The sequence below is a fragment of the Benincasa hispida genome, chromosome 7 (genome assembly GCF_027475165.1).
Source record: "Benincasa hispida cultivar pf3 chromosome 7, pf3_genome.v1.1, whole genome shotgun sequence".
NCBI classification, from domain to species: domain Eukaryota; kingdom Viridiplantae; phylum Streptophyta; class Magnoliopsida; order Cucurbitales; family Cucurbitaceae; genus Benincasa; species Benincasa hispida.
Window position 1 is genome coordinate 54850303 of NC_143484.1, and position 22636 is coordinate 54872938.

Genomic DNA, 22636 nt, shown 5'->3' on the forward strand with positions numbered 1-22636 from the left:
TATAAATTAATGTGGTAAAACTCCAAACTAAAGAAAAAACCAAGAACCAAAAAGAAATTTCGCTATATGTGAAAATTTATCATGATCATACAAAAGTATTTTCTCGATCCCAATTACATGAACACTGATCTCTTAAAGCATTATATCGTTCCTAAACTAGTATACCAAATTTAATGTGTTTTAAATAAGAATGATTAAAAATTAAAGTGCTTAGAATCTCTCCCTTTCCTGAATATTTCAGATATGTTACAATGACGTCATTTGTAGTATTTGGTTAAAAATACAACGCTATGATACTTAAAATCTCTATTTTTCACTCATTAACTGCATTACATTTAATTTAAATATTCTCTCTCTCATGATCTCCCATTTTAAGCGATCTTCTTTTTGTTCAAACCCTACTTTCAAGTTTCACCTATCCCACCCATCAAAATATTTAATTCCTTTCCTTCTGACCCATTTGTAATTTTGGTATATAACACAAAAATCCCCAATCCTCCACATGCGTTTCCAGTTATTAATTGCATGTGCCAAATTTATTTTTTATTTTTTTTTAAAAAAATATGTATTTTATTAACCTTAGTCAAATGATCTAAAGTTCGGCCTTCATATTTAATTTCAGGTGGTGGGGATATGGGGATGAAAAGATGAAACTATTATTATTATTATTATTATTATAGGAGATATTTAACAGACAAGCCCTCTTTCAATGATAGCAAACACTCAAAAGGGCAAAATAACCATAGAATAAGAAAATCATAAAACATAAAGTTAAAGACCATAGACATATAAATAAAGTTTCATCTCTCAAAACCAATTGCAATGGATAATGAGTGGAGTTATACATGTGGTATAGAAAATTTATGAAGTCTCTCCCTCTTTTTTAATATGGAATCCTCAATAATTTATATATCCCTTTAATTGCCATGTAATATAGATTCAAGATATTCTTAAGCTGCAAAATCAATTGACAACACGTGTTAAAAGGTTGATATAATTAAATCTATGATAATCGATGGACTTAATGTTATGAGTTAGTTAATTGTTAGAATGTTTTGAATTTGTTATTTGATCAAATATGAAACCTATTTAGAATTTATATTGAACGTATTTGATTATTTATGGTTATTCACAATTATGAAATACAGTATATAGAATCTCTGTTTACCTTTTTTATTATTTAGTAAACCACGTATACTCCACGAACATAGTTAAGAAATTGTTAGTAAACGAGGTGTGTGAATGTTTTATATTCTTTAGGAATCTGAACTTGTGTTAGAATATATATATATATATATATATATATATAATTAAATATTGAAAATCACTGGTAAGTTTTAAACATAGTATGAAGTGGAAGCTAGTGGGGGGTCTGTAGGAAAGAGAAAAGGGGAAAAAGAAGATTAAAAATAGGAAAATATAGGTTAGGGGATATTAATGAAGAGAGGTTAGAAGCGCTAGGCACGTGGTGTGTGAGGGGGGAATGAATCAAAGGGTAAGGCGGAATGTATGGATAATGCATCGCTAATCATGCTCAAAATTTGACCCTTCATCCTTCTCCTTTCATATCTCTTCTTCCATGTCGGACTAAACCTTCCATTTTAACCTCTGATTCTGACATTTTATTTTTATTTTTAATTTTAATTCCTCCAAAATAAAATATAAAAAAGGAAAAAAGGTAGTAGTAGTAATTAATTTCATAACATGGGTGTGCAGTACTCTGAAGCTGACACAGTGAGGCCCGCTTACACTTAGTAGATATATATACATACATTCGTAAATAATAAAACCCGTAAAACAAGTTGAAAGTTTTAGCCCCAGTTTGGAGACATAACGAGCAGGGACGGTATGGCTATGGCCTTATGCAGCTTTTTTATTCATTTTTTTTTATTATTATTATATAAATTATTTATATAAACGGTTATTATTTAATAAAGCAGTATTAGAGCATTGGGTAGAGTTGTCCGGTTCGACCCCAACAAATAGTGGATTACCAAATTCTAAAAACACTTGCCCTTCCTTTTCATGCCCTCCCATATCTCTCTGTCCAATAACATTACTATTATTTTTGGAGTGTCTCGTATCAAATTAACACCTACTTTCTTCTTAATACTATAAATTCCTCTCTTTTCAAATTTTTTTCAATCATTATAAAATTTTAATTCATGCTTTCTCTCTCTCTGTTTCCCTTTCCCCCATAATATAAATTGGTTATTTCTACCCTTGCCTTTCTCCAACAAAAGACATTATACTTCTTCTTCTTCTTCTCCTCTCTCAAATTCCCAGAGCTTACTTTATTATTATTATTAATATTTTATATAATAAAAAGAAAAGAAGGGGGGGCGCTAGGGGGGGGGGAATCTGACAAAGATTTATCTGGTTAATTTTGAAAGAAACAAAAACAATGTCCGGCAGAAGCTCGCGTTCTAGACGGTCGGGTGTTCCTTCTAGGAACATTTCTGACGACCAAATTGCTGATTTGATCTCTAAATTACAACAGCTCATCCCTGAGATTCGCAATGGACGTTCCTCCTCCAGGGTATTACTTTCTTCTTCTTCTTCTCTCTCTCTCTCTCTCTTTTCATTTTTATTATTTCAAATATATATATATACATACATTTATCTTACTTCATTAATATTATTGAATGAATTCAACATTGATTTTACCTAATTAAATCTCTGTTTCTGCTTGTCTGGACATTAGTTTGGATAGTCAAGTGTTGTGTGCTACTTTACGAGCTCCCAAGAGGAAGGAGAGAGTGATTAAGAAGGATGGTTATTATTGGACTTTCAATCCAAATTTATCCTACATTAATATTCTCAATTATTTCTCCTTCAAATAATGAAAACCAACGTGTTTAACGGCCTCTTCTTTTAATCACTTCTTAAAGTCAATTCAAAACATTGTTCTATTTAAAACTATTTCCAGGAACTGTTCTTTTTTCATTTCATTTTACAAAAGCGAACACGTGAATTCAAAAGTAAAGTACGAAACTAGAGATAGAATTAGTGTTTTTATAAGATTAATAAAAAAAAAAATGTGTTGAAATGAATTAAATCCGTTATTTGACGCTCTAAATGACTAATCTCATCTTAATGGGAGTTGTAACCTTAATTGTATACACATTTACGATTTTGGGCTAGGGTTTAGAGGAATGTCATATATATAAACCCTATAATTTTTATTGGTTTATAATATTCTCCTCTATTACAAAATGTATCTTTCCATGCTGATAGATGTAATTAACACATTGTTAGTGAACCACATCTATACTATTTATATGCGTGATTGTCAATTTTATTTCAACCACAAATTTTTTTATATCAAAATAAATAGAGCATCAATTAACTAGTCAGTCCAAAATATAACAATTAATTCCAAAAAAATAGCATATATAGCCCAATGCAAAAGAATTTGTAGATTTAGCAAAATTTATATCCAGCTCTTGAAGTGTATCAACAATAGAGGGTAATTGGTTGTTTGGATTGACTTGAGAAAAAAAGTGTTTTTCAAATACACTTTTGATAAAAACTTATTAAAATACACTTGAAAAGTTATCTTGAGTGGTTGTTAAGCACTTCAATTTCTTCCAAAAAGAAAAAGACTTATTTTTTTAAAATTAAACACTTGAGAATGTATTCGAAACACATTCATAGTCTATCACAGATAGATTTTGCTATATTTGAAAATTTTTAAAATTGTTGTTATTTAGTTAATTATTAGTTCTAAAAGTGTTACCCATTACAAATACCGTAATTAAAATTTGTGAATATGTATGGGGTTTGTTTAGGTATCAGCTTCAAAGGTTCTACAAGAGACATGTAACTACATAAGAAGCTTACAAAGAGAGGTGGATGATTTAAGCGATCGATTATCAGAGCTATTGGCATCAACAGATCCTGAAAGTGCTCAAGCAGCCATTATTAGAAGCTTACTTATGTAATATGAATCATTCCAAATTCCCCAACTCCGTTTCTTTTTCTATATACACAATTTGCTCTTCACCAAGCACACCTCTACCCACGCATGCAATTAAATTAATATAAAATATTATAAAGTCGTATAATAAAAGGGATTGTCTAGAGTTAATTACTTTAATTACTTTCATAATATAGTATATAATTAAATTTAGTTGCTAATGGTGAGAAGAAATTTTGTGTACGTATGAAAGCTGGGCGAATATCATATTATATTTGTTCCATAATATATATTATAATGTTAATTAATTTTGCATGTACTTGAGGTTTATTTTATTATCCTTTCTTGGTGCAAAACGTGGAACCTATTATTGTTGCTTTTTAAAGAAAGTCTATGTGTGAGCTTTAAAACCCTCAGTTTTGTTGCTGCCCACCAGGCCAAAATTTTGACTCTTGACGCCACATAACATGATCTGGACTTAACTTTCTTTCCCTTCAAAACAAAAATCAAGCATAATTACAATTTGAAACCAATCGAACACCAAAACCAAGGATAAGCCAAACTTGGGAGAGCCTACAAGAGGAAGCCAAAAAAAACTAAATTATGTAATTTTCCAAGCATGTGAAATTTTTTTTGCACGTGCTGATTATTGTTATATGCAATTTACATTCCTAATTCCTGCAGTTTTCTGAGTAATTTATTGGGAGTGACAGGGCCGGACGGCCATCTATTTAAGAAACTTTTTTCTACCTACCATCCTTTTGTTTTGAAACTGTGTTGAACCTGAAGCCTTTTCATTAGAGTTTTGGATTATATATAAAATTAAACGATGAAGAAAAAACAATATCTGTTTTTGGCATGAATGAAAAAAAGGATGTATAAACCCTTCAAGAGAAATGCAGCCTTGGAGGCAGTGTGACTTTTAAAGTATTTAAACAACTGTTTTAAAGTGCTTAAAAACTCACATTTGAAAACTGACCTTTTATTACTAAGTTGTTCTTTGATGATCATACCGATATATTCTTCTTCTCCTTATTATTTGATTTCTTCCCCTTGGCTTCCGCAAGAAATTTACAGAAAAAGGTTAGAGTACGACTTCCTCTTTTAGATAAGAAAGACAGACTTATAATTGCAAGCATGGGATTTTGCTGAATTCGTTCTAGGGTATTTATGTTGTTTACGTTATTTACGATTTTAACACTAGAGTCTATAAGATTGCGTGTTATACAATACTCTCTAATTCTTTTGGTGCATTTGAACATGTAATTTGATACTAACGTAGCTAACACATTGTTAGTGAACTACATAAATCTCCACGTCGATTCTCTATTGTTTACGTTTTTCTATTTATCTTTTGATTATCGATTTCTTAACATGTATAAACCAAAATTAAAAGCAACTGGTCCTATGGATGATTTGATCTGAAGCATAGATTATCTAGTTGATCTGGTCTCGATAGCCATTTGTTGTTTCCTTACTAGTATAATTCTATTAGTAAGTTATGAAAGACAAAACAATCCATTCCAAGGCTCATTAGTTTATCCCACATATATTCGAATGATTGGTCTCAACTAAAGAGGAAAAATAGGTAACAGATATAAAACCATCCATCTATATTAGTTCAAATAAAATGTTGAGTTAATTTCATATGTCTAACTAAAAAAGCTTCTATTCTTGAGACTTTCAATCTTTTTGTTCATTATACACGTTGGTCCTTCTTCATCTAATGCTTTTTATTTTACACGTGAATAGTCTATAATAAATCGCAAATTCAAATTAACGAATTGTTCTCACCTACTCCGGTAAAAATTTCTTGTAACAATGTCAACAATATATAGTCAACAAGATTCTTTATGCCAATGCATTAATTCATACAAATGGTTGAATATAAAGTTAATGGAACTCCTTTATTTAATGCGCAAAAATTGGATAGGAGCTGGAAAGAAGTCTCATGCAAAAATCATCAGTCAAAAGGAAACCCAATTAGTGTTACAAAGAAAATAATTTCACATGTGCTGCCAACTTTATAATTCCATAAGAAGAAACTACTACTTTCATCGATGAAAATTCAATAAAACTCCCATTTATTTTGGCACAATTGGAATGTGCTGGGTTTGCTTGATCTATATATCTTCCTCACGAGTCTATATCCAATTGGCTTAAACATTACAGCTAAACAAATTCCTTAATTAACGGAAAAAAAAAGGTGAAACTAAACAGCCTTGCTTAATCATAATCCACATGATTAACGTAAGTTAAACAGCGTGGGATGGAATTAATGATAAGAGGTAGCACAAATAATTGAGATGTAGATATATATAATATAAAGTAAGTTACTTTATGGCATATAGAAACGTCTAGACGATGGTAATAACAAACTTCAGATGATGTTCTAAGTCAAAGCGTCAGAGTGGAAGAAGCTCTCGTAAGTCGTGAAAGTTTGTAGCAGCGACAGAAAATCCCCACTGGCCACTAACTTAAGAGAGAAAAAGAAAAAACTACACTATTTTGTCCCTATAGTTTCTAAATAAAACCTAAAGTCTATTCTTCAAAATTCAGCTTTGCCATTATTAATTTTTTTTTTTTATGTCTTATTGCCCATCTTTTTCTTTCATTAAGTCATGTTTTATAAACTAAAAAAACAAAATAGTTTTCAAATGTTTGGTTTTTTTTTTTTTTTTTTTTTTTTTTTTTTTTTTTTTTTTTTTTTTTTTTTTTTTTGAAAAGATATCGTGAGAGCTTCATTAAATGAAAAAATGTATAAAATAATTATTTCAGAGAGTAGATTATTAATTATTAGCGAGAATAATATCATATTACCGATCAAGAGATGTCTCTAGGGTTAGAGAGTTTATATAATGCACTACTCTAGACCCTAGAGTCAAAATCGTAAATAATGTAAATAGGATAAGTATGAGTAATATCAAATTATGGATTAAGAAGCGACTCTAGCAAGACTTCGTACTTCACCATTTGATGCACTAGACAATAAAATAAAGGCATTCCAATGCAGAGAGGTTAGGGTTTAAAGTTTAGGAGTTTGTATCAAGTAGTTAGAATAATATTTCTGTTAAGTCTTCTGTTAGTTTGTTAATAAGGAAGTTGAGCTCATTCCTTTCCCACTTTACTCTTTTCTGCTCTGTATATAAAGAGCTCACATAATGAGAGATGATCAAAGATAAATCAATGGAGAAACACTCTGTTTTATTTAATGCGTGATATGGTATCAGATAGAATTTTTTTTTTCACATTCTCGCATTGAATTTTTTTTCTCCCTTCGATTGATCCTCTTTTAGATCAATTTCGATCGTGAGCTAGTCCTCGCCATGACTACAAAAGATGACTTAACACCTGTAAATTCGAGGAATCCATCTCCCACGAACATTGATCTGGAAGTGCAATTGAATCCATATCTTGTGCACCATTCGATTATTCCAACTGCTAATCCTGTATCTCAACCACTTGTTGAATCAAGCAATTACTCATCATGGAGTAAAACAATACGTCTGACACTCTCTGGTAAGAACTGAAGGAAATCAGACATGAAGATTTCCATGAGCAGTGGAATGATCGTTCCAAATTCCATTTGAAATTGAACACTTACAATTACAGTCAAGAAACGAAAACTAACTAGTCATGCACAATACGAAATTACTGCATGCTTTACCAGATAATCAAGGGAAAGATTAAACATACCTTTGAAGACTCATCTTCAAACTCCTTCGATCACGAACGGTCGTTCAATCTCCAAGACTGCAATACACGAACGCTTAAACACAACGACCACAACACAAAACAATCAAACAGCAACCACGAACTCAACGAACGACCTCCAAAACCTCGACCTCAATCGAGTTGAGTAAGACACCACCACAGTGGCTACCTTGGTATTTTCAGTGTGGGAATCCAGAAGTGTGGGCTCTGTGTGGAGTTGGTTAGAGGAAGAGACCGGACGAGTAACAATCGTATAAACGATTGAGCAAGTGGGAGATGAAAAAAGTCTATTGTATAGACGAATGCCCAATCGTTTAGAAGATGGCGAACTATCGTATAGCAAAAGCCCCACGATCGTTTAGAAGACAACCAACTGAGTGAACTATTGTGTAGTGTCACTCCACGATCGTTTAATCTCTCTTCAGTTATTGTTTAGTGAATCCTATTCACTTGATAGCAAACCGTGAGTGAGTTTCCGAGAATAGCAACTCTCACAACAACTACTAAAATTAGGAAAATATTTTTCCTTTTATCTCATGGTTACCATGAAACCACCAATAACCTCCCATTCAATTGGTTATTAGAGAAAAAAATAATTATCTAATAATTAATATTATTATAAATATATATGATAACCAAATTATCATATTATATTTATAACCTATAGTTTAATATTTCATCTCATTAAACATATAAACCATAGTTTTTTTTTCTATTTTATGGTACTTAATGTAAATCTCATTTACATTAATCCTCCACTTGATGTATCTCATACATCACACCGATCATATCATATATAATCGAATTTCCTCTTGTCAATTTGAACATTTCAAATCAACACCAAGAACTGATTTTCAACTTGAATCCATTGAGCTACCAAGGGGATCTTATAGACTTGTAGTTTGAAGCTCCAACGGTACGTGAATAACTGACTAAACTTTTTAATCAGGGGATCCACCATCCATTAACTGTCAGACACTCCAGTAAAGACCGACAGCTGCACTCTCCTTACTACAAATATATTTTGTATCCATATCAACCAATCAACAGTGCGATAACCTTTCACAGATCACTCGTCAGTACAACTGGGCCAATAACCGTTATGCCCCTGTAGTTACATCTAACTCCTTAAGTACCATTGATCCCTTTAATGAACATAAGTTATAGTCCTACTATGACTGAGTCCTCTCTTCCAAAGAGAAGCTGTGGCTATTATGTTCAAGACCCGGAATCAGCCTTTAAGGGAGCAATCTATCTATTTACCCCTGCTTTGGGGAAGAAGTGAATTCCATCTTGTGTAACTGAGTTCCCAGCTCCCAAATCAGACAACTCCACAAAAAGGTAGACATGTTAAGTTGGCAATCTGGCCACTCTCACCCATACTATTCAAATAACCGCCTTCAAAGGAAGGAGTTCTCAAAACACTCGAGATTGATGTCATGTCACCTATGGTCATTTAGGTGAGATGTAAGTCTCAAGTATCAACGACGTTATATAAAGAGACTAGTCATCTCATGGTCCGGTCTTATACAAACTCTTTGTATAAGACACTCCCGCTCACATGTCTCCACATGAATGGTCAGGATCTACCATCTGTAGTAGTTCATGACACTTGCAAACCTCTACAAAGCGGGTCGTATCTGTTATGTCACCAGGATCAGGTATCCCTTCTTAATCCTTATACTACAGACCTTTTTAGGTTATCACTTAAGGCATAATCCATTTGTATATCTCATATACATGCTTAAGTTTACATACACTAACCATGCAGCTTTGTTTATTGGATATGAGTAAATGCCAAATAAAATAACTCTTATTTTATTCATAACAATGTGTACAGTTTACAAACTACGAGACTCCGGGAGAATTAGGATACCAATCCCAACAAGGATAAATTAGGGTTTATCACTGGAATGATTCAAAAACCAACAATGGACGGAAGTCTGATGTCTGCCTGGCAATGTAACAACGATGTCATTAACGTCGAATTTATCATGATATTTCTTATGGGACCGAATGAGTCGTAGAATCAAATTCGAGCTCAAATCCTCTTGATTGATCCTTTACCAACTATTAATAAAGTTTTTTCACCAATAATTCAAGAAGAAAGACAGAGATCTATTGGTCAGAATTCTTCATCAATTGAATCTGTTACTTTATTGGCCAATACTGATGGAAACAAAAGAAATGAATCTGATAAATTCAAGAAGAAAGATGGAAAACACCCAATATATTCTAACCATGGTATTATGGACAAATGCTATAAACTGCATGGATATCCACCAGGCCAAAAATTATATCATCTATTCATTAAAAGAGTACTACCTTAAATTCATCTTCATTTGCTTCGACTGCTTGAGAGAAAAACATTGCTGAAGGCAAATCTGACCAATCGGCATTCTTTGCAAGTCTCATTGGTGATCAATACTTACAATTTATGAATATGTTGCAATCTCATCTCTCAATTTCTTAGAATGAAGATATTATAAAAACTGAAACCACTCATGTAGGAGGCACATGTCATTCTTCCTTCACAGCTACATACAATGATAATATTCTTTGGGTTTTAGACTCAGGTGCATCAAGTCACATATCCCATAATTGATCACTGTTTGTTAATATGAAACCTGCTCATAACATATCAGTTATTTTGCCTAACCGAAATAGATTCATAGTCGAATTCATTGGTGATGTCATTTTACAGAAGGAGGCTTCATAATGTCCTTTTTGTTCCAGAATTTGCATATAATCTGTTATCTGTCAGTGCATTACTTAAGAATTAACGTTATTTCATTCAATTTTCTAAGGATCATTGTTCAATTTAGGACAAGTTAAACTTGAAAATGATTAAGAAGGCCGATCTTGTTGATGGTCTTTACTTGCTACCAAACTTACTGACAGAGATAAAGGTAATATGCAACACGTCCTATCTTGTAAAGTATTTACTTTTATATGGCATCAATGTTTGAGGCATCCTTCAACTGCTCGAATGAAGGATCTGTCAAATATCTTGTCATTTTCTGATTTTGTCTCAAACCATGATCATTGTCATATTTTTCCATTAGCAAAACAACGTAGACTTTCATTTCCTGCATTGAATAATGTTGCTATGAAGTTTTTGATCTAGTTCATTGTGACATATGGGGGCCATTTCAAAACCCCACACATGCTGGATTTTCTTACTTTGTCATCTTAGTTAATGATAAATCTCGCTATACATGGGTTTATCTTTTGAAACATAAAATTATGTTTTACATGTCATTCCTTGTTTTTTTAACTTGTTGAAACACAATTATCCAAAACTATTAAAGTTTTTCGGTTTGACAATGCACCCGAACTCAACTTTAAGGATTTATTTGCTACAACTGGAACAATTCATCAGTTCTCTTGTTCCTACACACCTCAATAGAATTCAATTGTTGAATGAAAGCATCAATATCTCTTGAATGTAGTACGAGCTTTGATGTTTCAGTCTAAAGTGCCAATTATTTTTTGGGGAGAATGTGTTCTCACTGCAACCCATTTGATAAATAGAATCCTTATGCCACAGTTATCTCATAAAGCCCCATTTTCTATATTATTTGGAAAAGATGTTGATTACTCTTTGTTAAAAGTCTTTGGTTGCTTGACATATGCTTCAACCTTATCAATTAAGAGATCTACATTTGATCCAAGAGCTCATCCATGTATCTTTATGGGATATCCAACGGGTATCAAAGGATACAAATTATATGACATAGTTAAGAAAAGTTTCTTCATCTTCCGAGATGTCTTATTTTTTGAAGATTTGTTTCTGTTTCACACCATAGCTGACAGTTCATCTAAGAAATCGGATCATTTTGTACTTCCTTTTCCAATCCTTGTTGATGTTCCTATAACAAATACAAATCCTATTACTGATGTATCTACTGATATACCTATTGGTATGCCTACTGATTAGCTGGTCGAAACAGAAGCTATTACTTCAGTACCTGATATATAGTCAGAGATTGCTTGTCCTACTAAACCAGCTCCAAGACAATCCAAGAGGCAACACAATCCACCTTCTTATTTAAAGGACTTCCATTGCAACATTATAACTAATACGCCTACTCACTCCATATCTCCATTCTTTTTTGGTAAATATCTTTCATATGATACTTACTCATTGGCTCATAAAGCATATTTGCTTAATGCTGCTACAGTCTATGAACCTACTTTCTATCATCAAGTAGTAAAATTTAAGGAATGGAGAGATACAATGGACAATGAAATTGCTGCTATGGAAAGGAACAAAACTTGGACAATTATGTCTTTACCAAAATGGCAACACATAGTTGGTAGCAAATGGATATATCGTGTGTGTAATACCCACACCTTACTTCCCTCCCCTCCCATTTAATTATGTTTAATATTTAAGTTAAGCAAAATGTTGGGTTAATTATCTAACTTAGATTAGATTTGTACATTATGAGTAAAGGATGAGTTTGAAGAAGGAAAATAGTTAAGTATGGAAACTTAGCTCTCAGTACTTATTATTCTGGCCTTATAAGAGAAATTCTGGCTAAGTGTTGATCGTGCTGAAGAGTGCTTGAGCATCGAGTGAGCGCAAGACAAGCATCGAGTAAATGTTGTCGAGCGTCGAGTATAAGTAATCGAAGAAGGGTTGAGCATCGAGTAAAGGCTACCGAGTGTCGAGTATAGGTGATCGAGGAAGGGTCGAGTGTTGAGGGTGAGCGAGGAAGGGTCGCGCATCGAGTATGAGCAACCAAGTAGGAGCGTGCATCGAGCGAGCTCCCAGCGCCGAGTTCCCCCATCGAGTATCGAGTTCTTCCATTGAGTATTTGACAAAAAGTCACATAATTCTCCATCGAGTAACAGCTCTCTCCATCGAGTTTTTCCAGCAAGGATCGAGTTGCTCGAAATGCTCGATTTTAATATTCTCTTTTAGTTACCCAGACAGATGGCTCAATCTTGGCCTTTAATCTCCATTAGTGTGTGAGGTGACTTTAGGAGATTTCATGTAAAGGGTTGGACAGTAGTATAAAAAGAAGAGAACTTCAAGGGCTTGTTTTGGACGATTTGCTCGAGCAAACTAGACGAACTTGGTACCATTAGAAAGCTCTACGAGTCTAGTTTCTGAAATTGAGCTTTGGAAGGGAGTTCTCACCAGAAAGATGGTCGGAGAAGGAAGTAAGAGTTAAAGGTTCATTTTCGAGCATTTTCGGTCACTCGACGAAGAAACGTAGATCTAGACCAAATCACTTGAATTTTCAAGCTGAAACTTTAAGGTATTATTGTGAACACATTTCAAGTAAGTTTGTAGAAGAACCTTGGCAAGAAAAGGTCTAGGGTTCGATTTAAACCTAGAATCTTTACTCAAGCAGGGAGTTTCGGTTAGGGATGTCGGGAAATATTTGAAGGCATAGGTTAAACCAGAAGAAGTTTCACACTAAAACCTTGAGGTAACATTGTTAACAAAATTTTGAACATGTTTGGAGAAGGAACTTTCTTAAAATGAGTTCTAGTTTTCATGTAATTTAGGTTAGAAATTGAATCTAGAAAATATTGGACGAATAGGCAATCCCTTGCTAAGTGTGAGCTTAATTAAAAGAGTAGTCTCTAAAGGGAGGCTGAAGTAGCAACTAAACTCTTATTCTTTTATGTGTAGGAGCTACGTCCATTGGGGAGACCTAAAAAGGTTAGGAAGAACCTAAATGTTTTCAAATATGTCCACGAAAGAGGCATACGTTCCAAATGAATTTCATGCTAACCTTCATGGGTTTTCCAAACAACTAAAGTTTATATTTATGTTTTAAATGAGTTTTACTAATCTTAGCATATGTTAAGAATTTATGAAAAAGTAATGCAACTACGTGTTATTAATTGTGAAGTATGCATGTTGAATGGTAATGATGCTCTTAGGGAAAAAGCTAAGTAAGTGCTAAGCCTAAAGCTTATGATGCTCGAATCGTTTATGAATGTTACGTTTACCGAAGGTGTAGAAGGTATCCGAGGAAGTACCTAAGGTGTTGACAATACTTAGTATACTCTATGTACACGTAAGAAATTCTTTATGAGAGGCCGAAGTATGGGTCTCCTGGCTACAGTCTTTAAATGGGACCGAAGTATGGGTCTTACGGCCATGAATGGACGTCAAGAGCTTGAGCTATGAATGCTATTCTCAACTAAGGTTTGATAGCATGATTGATTATAATGCTATGATTAATGTATGATACTATGGAAGTTGCTTGAGATTATTTTTCAGCATGTCATATATTTCTATGTGTCACTCATTGGGCAACCAACTCAAAGTTTTCATATGTTTTCCTTTTTTCCAGGTAGTGGTTGGTTCCCTCGCAGTCGAATCCACTGCAACCTACCACCCAAAGTTTGGTGATCTTAGGAAGAAGCTTAGGTAAAGCTTGTTTTGATGTACACACATTTGGAAAGAAGTCGGGGACTTGTGAAACTTATTTTGTTTTTGGACACATGTTTATTTTGACCATGTTATTTTATTGGACATATGTTTGTTTTTGGAACTGTAATTAAAACTTGCATTGTTTAGTTTCATGGATGTGTTTTCGCCAAGTCGTTTGCATATTAAGGTTTCAAACAATTTCACTTAAGTTAGGCAGTAAGTGTTGGCATCTAGATTGAAAACTGCTGCCGTCATATCCTCGATTTTAGAGGGTAAACCGGGAGGGGGTATGACAGTGTGTGTTGAGGTTAATGCCCTAAATCTCGTAGGGTCCTATAGTTTGTAAACCTTGTATGAACAAACTTGTATGTGATTAATAATATTTGATATTTTTATTCACTTTGTCTATGAAATATGTGATATTTTAGTTGCATTAACCACAAACCAATAAACTAATATCCAAGGTTATCATTGTAACTTAAATATGTATGTAGAGACATACAGGTGGATCTGTTTAAGTGATAACCTAAATGGTCTGTAGTATATAGATAAGGCTGGGTACCTTATCCTTGTGACACTACGTGTATGACCCGCTTTGTAGATGTTACAAATGTTGTAAAGTGTTACAAATGATCTGATCATGATCATTCATGTATTAGACATGCAAGGGGGGGATATTTTATACACATTTGTATAAGATCGGACCACGAAAATACTTAATCTCATTACATAACACCGTTCATAATAGAGGCTTTAATTTCACTAGGATGAACATAGGTAACATGACTTTAATCCTGAGTGAGTTGTGAACTCCTGCCTATGAGGGTGGTCCTTTGATTTGTATAGGTGAAAGTGGCCAGATCGTCGACTCAACAAGTCTACCATTTTGGGGATTCCTCTGATTGGAGAACTAGGAACTCAGATACATAAGATGGAATTCACTACTTCCTTGAAGCAGAGGTAAGTAGATAAATTTCTTTTTTAAGGGCTGATTCCGGGTCTTGAACAATGTGGCGTCACACCATCTCCTGGCCCAAGAGGGGTTTAATCATAGTGGGACTATGATCTATTGTTCTTTAGAGAGATCGATGGTACTTAAAGAGTTAGAGGTAACTACAGGGGCAAAACGGTAATTTTGTCTAACTGTACTTATGACCAATTTGTGAAGGGTTATCGTACTGTTGATTGGTTATATCCAATAGACACAGAAATATATATGTAGTGTGAAGAGTACAGTTGTCGGTCTTTAGTGGAGTGCCCGACAGTTGACGGATGGTGGATAATGTAATTAAAGAGTTTAATTAATTATTCACGTACTGTTGGAGCTTCAACCTACAGGTCCATAAGATCGTCTTGGTAGCTCAAAAGGATTTAGTTGAGAATCAGTTTTTGGGTTAATTCAAATTGTTCAAATTAATAAGAGGGATTCAATTATATATGATATAATTGACATAATGTATTTGATATAATATAGTTTAATTGGAGGAATAAATATTTGAATGTGATTCAAATATATTTTTTATGAATGAAATTCATAGTTGTTAAATTTAATATAAATATGATTTATATTAAATGTCATAAAATAGAGAAAAAGAACTATAGTTTATATTGTATATGATGCAATATTAAAACGATAAACTATAAATATAATATGATACGTTGGTTATCATATTTATTTATATTATTTAATTATTTGGATAATTAATCCATTTTTCTCTCTAACCACTTTAGTGGGAGGTTGGTTGGTTTTTATGGCAAAATGGAATAAATAAAATATGATTTTATTATTTCATATCTAAGTTACAGGAATTGTGGAGAATCTATGATTTTATTATTCCATATCTAAGTTACAGGAATTGTGGAGAATCTACATGATCGATCAACAAAGAATATACGATAGAGCTTTTGTCTACACGATTGAAGACTTTCTCTATACAATAGTGTATTCTTCCTTAATCGTCTTCTTCCTCTAAACTCACAAACTCCCTCCTAACCAAAATAGTCAGAGCCCACCACTCATGGGTTCTCAGCCTAAGAATACCAAGATCTCTAAGTGGTAGTGTCCTCTCCTTTTGGTTCAAGTTTTGTTGTTGTTCGAGGAGTTCGTGAAAGTTCGAAGGATTTAAGTGAATAAGTGTTCTTCAAAGGTATAATCTCTAGACTATTTTTCTAGTTTAAAAGCTTACTGCAATTTTTATTAAGATGCATAATTTGAATGTTTACTGTAAATGTTTGTTTTCAATCAAAATGGAATTTGGACGATCCGCTTCCGCTTATGGATCTTGTAAATCAAGTCCTTTTATTGTGAAATACACTTTTGATGGTGCATTTGATCGCTACAAAGCTAGACTTGTGACCAAAGGATATAGTCAACAAGAAGGTATTAATTTCATTGATACCTTTTCAGTAGTAGCCAAAATTGTTACAATGAAAGAAGTTCTTACTTTGGCCACTCCATATAATTGGTCCTTGGCTCAAATGGACATCAACAATGCATTCTTAAATTGAGATCTATTTGAAGAAGTCTACGTGACCTTACCTTTAGGATACAAGACTTCTGAAGTACCAAAAGAGTGGGAGAACATTGTTTGCCAATTAAAGAAATCCATTTATGGATTTAAACCGGCTTCGAGACAATGGTTCATCAAATTTTCAAGTGCTTTGTCATCACATGGATTCAAACAGTCAAAATCTGATTATTCTCTGTTTACTAGAGGTAGTGATGATACTTTTATTGCATTATTAGTATACGTTGATGAAAATATCGGGTATGAGATACTTAATGGTAAAACTATGGGTATGGGATGCCCTAGTTTATTGTATTTCTTTGTAAAACTCAAAAACTCAATCTTTTATATCGGATATATAAGTTACCACTAGAGTTTTAGTCCAAATAAGAGTTTGTTTGGTTTTATGTCCTAAAACTTGTGGTTTGTAAACAATAGAACTTATTCTAAAAATTCAATAAAATAGTTATTGAATATATTGTTTTTTTAGAAATCTAGTAAACTAAAGTCCTTTGACTATTACATTAGTACTTGAACTTTATGTGGAGACATACAAGTGGATCAGGTTTAAGTAAATAATCAAAATGATCTATAGTATATGAATAAGATTGGGTGTCTTATTCTAGAAATACTATTAGATGCGGTCTACTCTGTAGTTGTTACATATAGTTGTAAAGTGCTACAAACGTAGTGGTCCTAATTTGTTCATTTTAAGACATGAGGAGTGGGGGTGTCCTGTGCAAATGAGTTTTGTGAAAGATCGGATCATAAAACCAGTCACTCTTACTTTATAACGTCGTTTACTGTTTAAGACTGACTATTTCAAAGCGATGACCTAGGTAAGTTGACCTTAATCCTGAGCTAACTACGAACTCCTGTTTGTTCGGGATTATCCTTTGATTTGCAAATGGTGAGAGTAGACCAACTGCCTCTATTCAATAAGCTTACCATTTTGGGGATAAGATCGGATGAATAGCTGGGAACATAGGGTGCAGGATGGAATTCACTCTACCCGATTAAGGTTAGTAGAGAGGTTGTTCCCTTCAAGTGCTGATTATGGGTCTTGAACAAGAGGCCTCACCCTCTCATTAGCATGAGAGGGGTTCGATTTGTTGATTGGATCATAAATCAATTGTTAATTAGAGGATAAGTGGGATTTAAGGAAAAAAAAGGTAATTTTCGAAGTAAAACAGAGATTCGACCCAACCGTTATTACGAGCAACATGTGAAGGGTTAACTTACTAACCATAGTTATATCGAGTGGACATAATATATCTACAGTGAGGGGAGTTCAGTTATGGGCTTTAGTAGAATCACCCATTAGTTAACGAATGGGGGTTAGATCGGTCTAATGAGTTTAGCCGATTAATCTCGGATCGTTGGAGCCCATGATCTGTAGGTTGCGAGGTCCCCTACTAGTTCGTAAATGGTTTAGCTCTAGAATAGCGTGATAAGTTAATTTGAAGTGTTCAGATTAAAATTAAATGAAATTAGAGAAGCAATATTTAAATATGATTTAAATATTTGAAGATGGAATTGTGTAAAAATTAATTTAATATTTGAAATTAAATTAATTAGAATTATTTAAATTGTTTAAATAATTATTTATTAATTTTATTAAGAAAATTAATTTATGAAATTAATTTTGTACAATTAATAATATTTTCAGGTTTATTAAATAAAATTTATTTATGAAATCAATTTATTAAAATTGAAAAAGAAGAAAAATCATAAAGTTGGAAAATGGGTTTTTCCATTATCTTCATGTAGTAGCTCACAAACAACCCATTTTAAGTCTTCATTAACTCCAAGCATGAGCTGCATCTCATGCAGCAAATCTCTTTGCATGAGTTTCTGCATTATGTTGAAGGGATTGGATTGTTTTGAAGAGAAGGCAATCGAACAATTTTTCTGAAAAAATTCGTGAGAGAAGAAGTTGTTCTTCTGCAAGGTTGTTACTATGAGTTTCTCCAAATTCCCTTAATTCAAGCTTATTTTGAGTCTCTCTACTCAATCTAGAGCACCAAGAGGATACTAGGGAAGATCTTGGGGTGGTCTACAACAAGATTGAGAGGAGATTTGTAGCTGAATTCAAGCTTAGAGGAAGTTCTTCAAAGATATATCATGAAACCCATTTATTTCTATTGAAGCATGTTTTCTTTTCTGCCAAAATTAATGATTTAGAGTACTTATGGATCCTGGTAACTTCCGCTGCGCATTGGTACCTTCCAACAACAAATAATTCTAATTAATTTAATATCAAATATTATATTAATTTTTACACAATTCTATCTTCAAATATTTAAATCATATTTAAATATTATTTCTCCAATTTAATTTAATTCTAATTTGAACACTTCAAATTAACTTATCACGCTATTCTAGAGTCAATCCATTTACAAACTAGTTGGGGGACCTCGCGGACTTACAGAACATGGACTCAAACGATCCGAGATTAATCGGCTAAACTCATTAGACTGATCTAACCCCATTCACTAACTAATGGGTGGTTCCACTAAAGCCCATAGCTAAACTCCCCTCATTGTAGATATATTATGTCCACTCGATATAACCGTGATTAGTAAGTTAACCCTTCACAGGTTGCTCGTAATAACGGCAGGGTCGATCTCTGTTTTACCCCCAAAATTACCTCTTGTTCTTTAAGTCCCACTGATCCCCTAATGAACAATTGATTTGTGATCCAATCAACAAACCGAATCCCTCTCAGGCCAATGAGAGGGTGACCTATTGTTCAAGACCCAGAATTAGCACTTGAAAGGAATAACCTCTCTACTAACCCTAATTGGGTAGAAGTGAATTCCGTCTTGCACCCTATGTTTCAGATATTCATCCGATCTTTTTCCCAAAATGGTAAGCTTATTGAACAGAGACAGTTGGTCTACTCTCACCGTTTTCAGATCAAAGGATAATCCCGAACAAACAAGAGTTCATAGTTAGCTCAGGATTAAGGTCAAGTTACCTAGGTCATTGCTTTGAAATAGTCAGTCTTAAACAGTATACAACGTTATAAAGTAAGAATGATTGGTTTCGTAGTCCGATCTTGCACATAACTCATTTGCACAGGACACTCTCACTCGTCATGTCCCAACATGAACGAATTAGGATCACTTCGTTTGTAGCACTTTACAACTTTTTGTTACAACTACAGAGTAGGCCGCATCCAATAGTGTTACCAGAATAAGGCACCCAACCTTATTCATATACTATAGATCATTTTGACTATTTACTTGAACCTGACCCACTTGTATGTCTCCACATAAAGTTCAAGTACTTATGTAATAGTCAAGGGACTTTGATTTATTAGATTTCTAAAAAAAACAATATATTCAATAACAACTTTATTGAATTTTTAGAATAAGTTCTATTGTTTACAAATCATGAGTTTTAGAACATAAAACCCAGCAGATGATATGATCATCACAAGTCCTTCATCTGATGAAATTGCCATAGTAAAAAACATAATTAAGATGCATTTCCTATTGAAAGACTTAGGGCAAGTGAAATACTTTATAGGTTTAGAACTATCTCATTCTAACCAAGGTCTGTTGTTGTCTCAAAGGCAATATTGTTTTCAAATCCTTGAAGATATAAGTTTTCTTGATGCCAAACCACTTTATTACATATGGATTCAAATCTTAAGCTTTCCAAAGATAATACTCCAAACAACATTGCCAAATATGCTGTGCACAGATTGAGTCAGTTCCTACAAAGTCCCACTACAGCTCATATAAATGCTATTCATCATCTATTGAAATATTTAAAACGATCATCGAGACAAGGAATTCTGATTAAACACATTTCTACTTTTCACCTTCAAACCTTTGTTGATGCTGATTGAGGGGCTTGTTTAGATACAAAACGATCTGTTTCTGGATTTTGCATCTTTTTGGAGACTCTTTGATCTCACGGAAATCCAAAAAGTAGCCAACTGTATCGAGGTCTTCTGCCAAAGTCGAATATAGAGCTTTAGCTTTTGTAACCAGTCAACTGATTTTGATTTCTTAGCTAATATTTGAAAGTTCAACAGTCACTTTCCTCTACTGTTTTTTTGTGACAATCAAGCTGCTATTTCAATTGTTTCCAATCCAACCTTCCATGAAAGAACGAAACATATTGAAATAGATTGTCACTTCGTCCATGATAAAATTGTTGATGACTTCCTTTAGGTGCTTCCAATTCGTTCCAATCTTTAACTAGCTGACATGTTCACGAAGGCCTTACCTTACTATGTTCGATAAGACGTCTTAGTCAAGTTGGGTGTCATCGATGTTCATCTTCCAACTTGAGGGCGAGTATATTAAGAAATTAGAATAATATTTCTATTATATGTTCTGTTAAGTCTTCTGTTAGTTTGTTAATAAGGAATGTGAGCTTATTCCTTTTCTACTTTACTCTTCTTTGCTCTGTATATAAAGAATACACATTGTATTTATAAAAGATGATCAAAGATCAATCAATGGAGAAACTTTATTTTATTCAATGCGTAATAGTTTCATCATCTATGTTTGTAATGTTTAAGCTAGTTAGATAGTCTTGTGAGGAAGATATAAACCCTATCTAATTTTAAATATCACATTTTTTGTAAGTATAATTCTCTACCATAGTTCTAAATTGAAAGACTTTCCTTTAACTTCTCCATGTTGATCTTTTGTATTCCTCATGTGCTTTTGCAACTCTCTTGTATATATTTTTTTTGTGGCAATTCAATCATTTTATTGAGACTGAGGTATGATGAGGGTGTTAAGAATATGTCAACTTAATTGAGATGTCTTGGTGCATTTACTAATCCCTCTATGTTCTAGTATTTTTTTTTTTTTTTAAAAAAAAGAATTAAGAACAAACAAGTATAATTTTTTTTTTTTAAAAAAAAAGAGACATTAACCAATCATACATAGGAACAAAGAAAATGAATGGAAATATAAATAAGAACAATCTTGATGATATAAAAGTAAGGATATTATAATGTTAATACAAACGTGAGTTTATGATTTAGTTGAAAGGATATCAATTAATTAAATGCCCACAAATGATCCTATTGAATCAATCATTTCGATCTTTTGAAGCATTGAGAATAATTTAATGGTTATTGTCTACTCAAGAGCATGGTCTAGATATGTGACGATTTTGGCTGCATCAAAAGTTGTCTTTTAAGAAACAATTCTACTTTATTCAATGTTAATATTGTCTCTCTGGAATAAAGAAATATTATTATTTATTTTTCAGATGTGTCGTTATGATATATAATGCTGCATGAATGACTCTTGAATCTCATCTACTCAAAAGAAGACATCTTACCACTACATTTAATTTCACATATTAATTATTCGTCATGACGACACTTAATTTATGCCAACCATATTTATGCTATATCTTTCAAATATATTCGAAAACTACTATACAACAAAGAATAAATTTAAAGTTTACGTTACGTACAAATTTTCAAGCAATTTGGTATTTAAGACTCCAACTACTCACTTATTATTGTAAACAGTGAACACAAGAGGATATCATTCTACAGAGAATTGTTGTTATTTAATAATTCAAATTAATTTAACTTTACCTTCAATCTAATGCCCGGCCCATGTTGTCCTTCAACCAATTAACGTCAAACTTCAACATGTTTTGTCCCTCTCACCCATGTACTTTCACAAACATTTGTTAAGACATTAGATGTACAACCGTTCCACATTTAAACGGTTCAAAAAAGTGATAGACTTTCAACACTATAAAAGGAGTCCATATCATTGATCTTTAGTCATCCAAATTTAAAATACTTTAAGCTTGATATACTAGTTCAGTGGTGTGAGTTATATAATACTTTAAGAGGGTGTTCTTACAATTGAGGTTAGAAAAAGATTTCCGTGTGATTGTAATAATTTCTCACATGGTGGAATTTTTATAGTCCATGATGTTTTCTTCAATTTGGAGTTTTTCAACGTTAATTCTTATGTTTTCTTTTAATTTCTCTATTATTTTCTTGCTTATTCATGCGATAGTATTTAGAGGTTTTTCCCAACATGACTAATCACCAAAGAAAAAAGTTATTCTTAAGCCACAAGAACTTAATCGAAACCA

At 33.1% G+C, this 22636-nt stretch overlaps 1 protein-coding gene across 1 annotated transcript; it reads left to right on the forward strand.

Moving 5' to 3' along the window:
* The first annotated feature begins 2357 nt into the window (after positions 1 to 2357).
* On the forward strand, positions 2358 to 4234 carry LOC120082168 (transcription factor PRE6-like). Its single transcript, XM_039037423.2, has 2 exons — positions 2358 to 2539; positions 3792 to 4234. The coding sequence occupies exons 1-2, from the start codon at positions 2405 to 2407 to the stop codon at positions 3942 to 3944; spliced, it is 288 nt and encodes a 95-aa protein (XP_038893351.1). The 5' UTR covers positions 2358 to 2404; the 3' UTR covers positions 3945 to 4234.
* The last annotated feature ends 18402 nt before the right edge of the window (positions 4235 to 22636 follow it).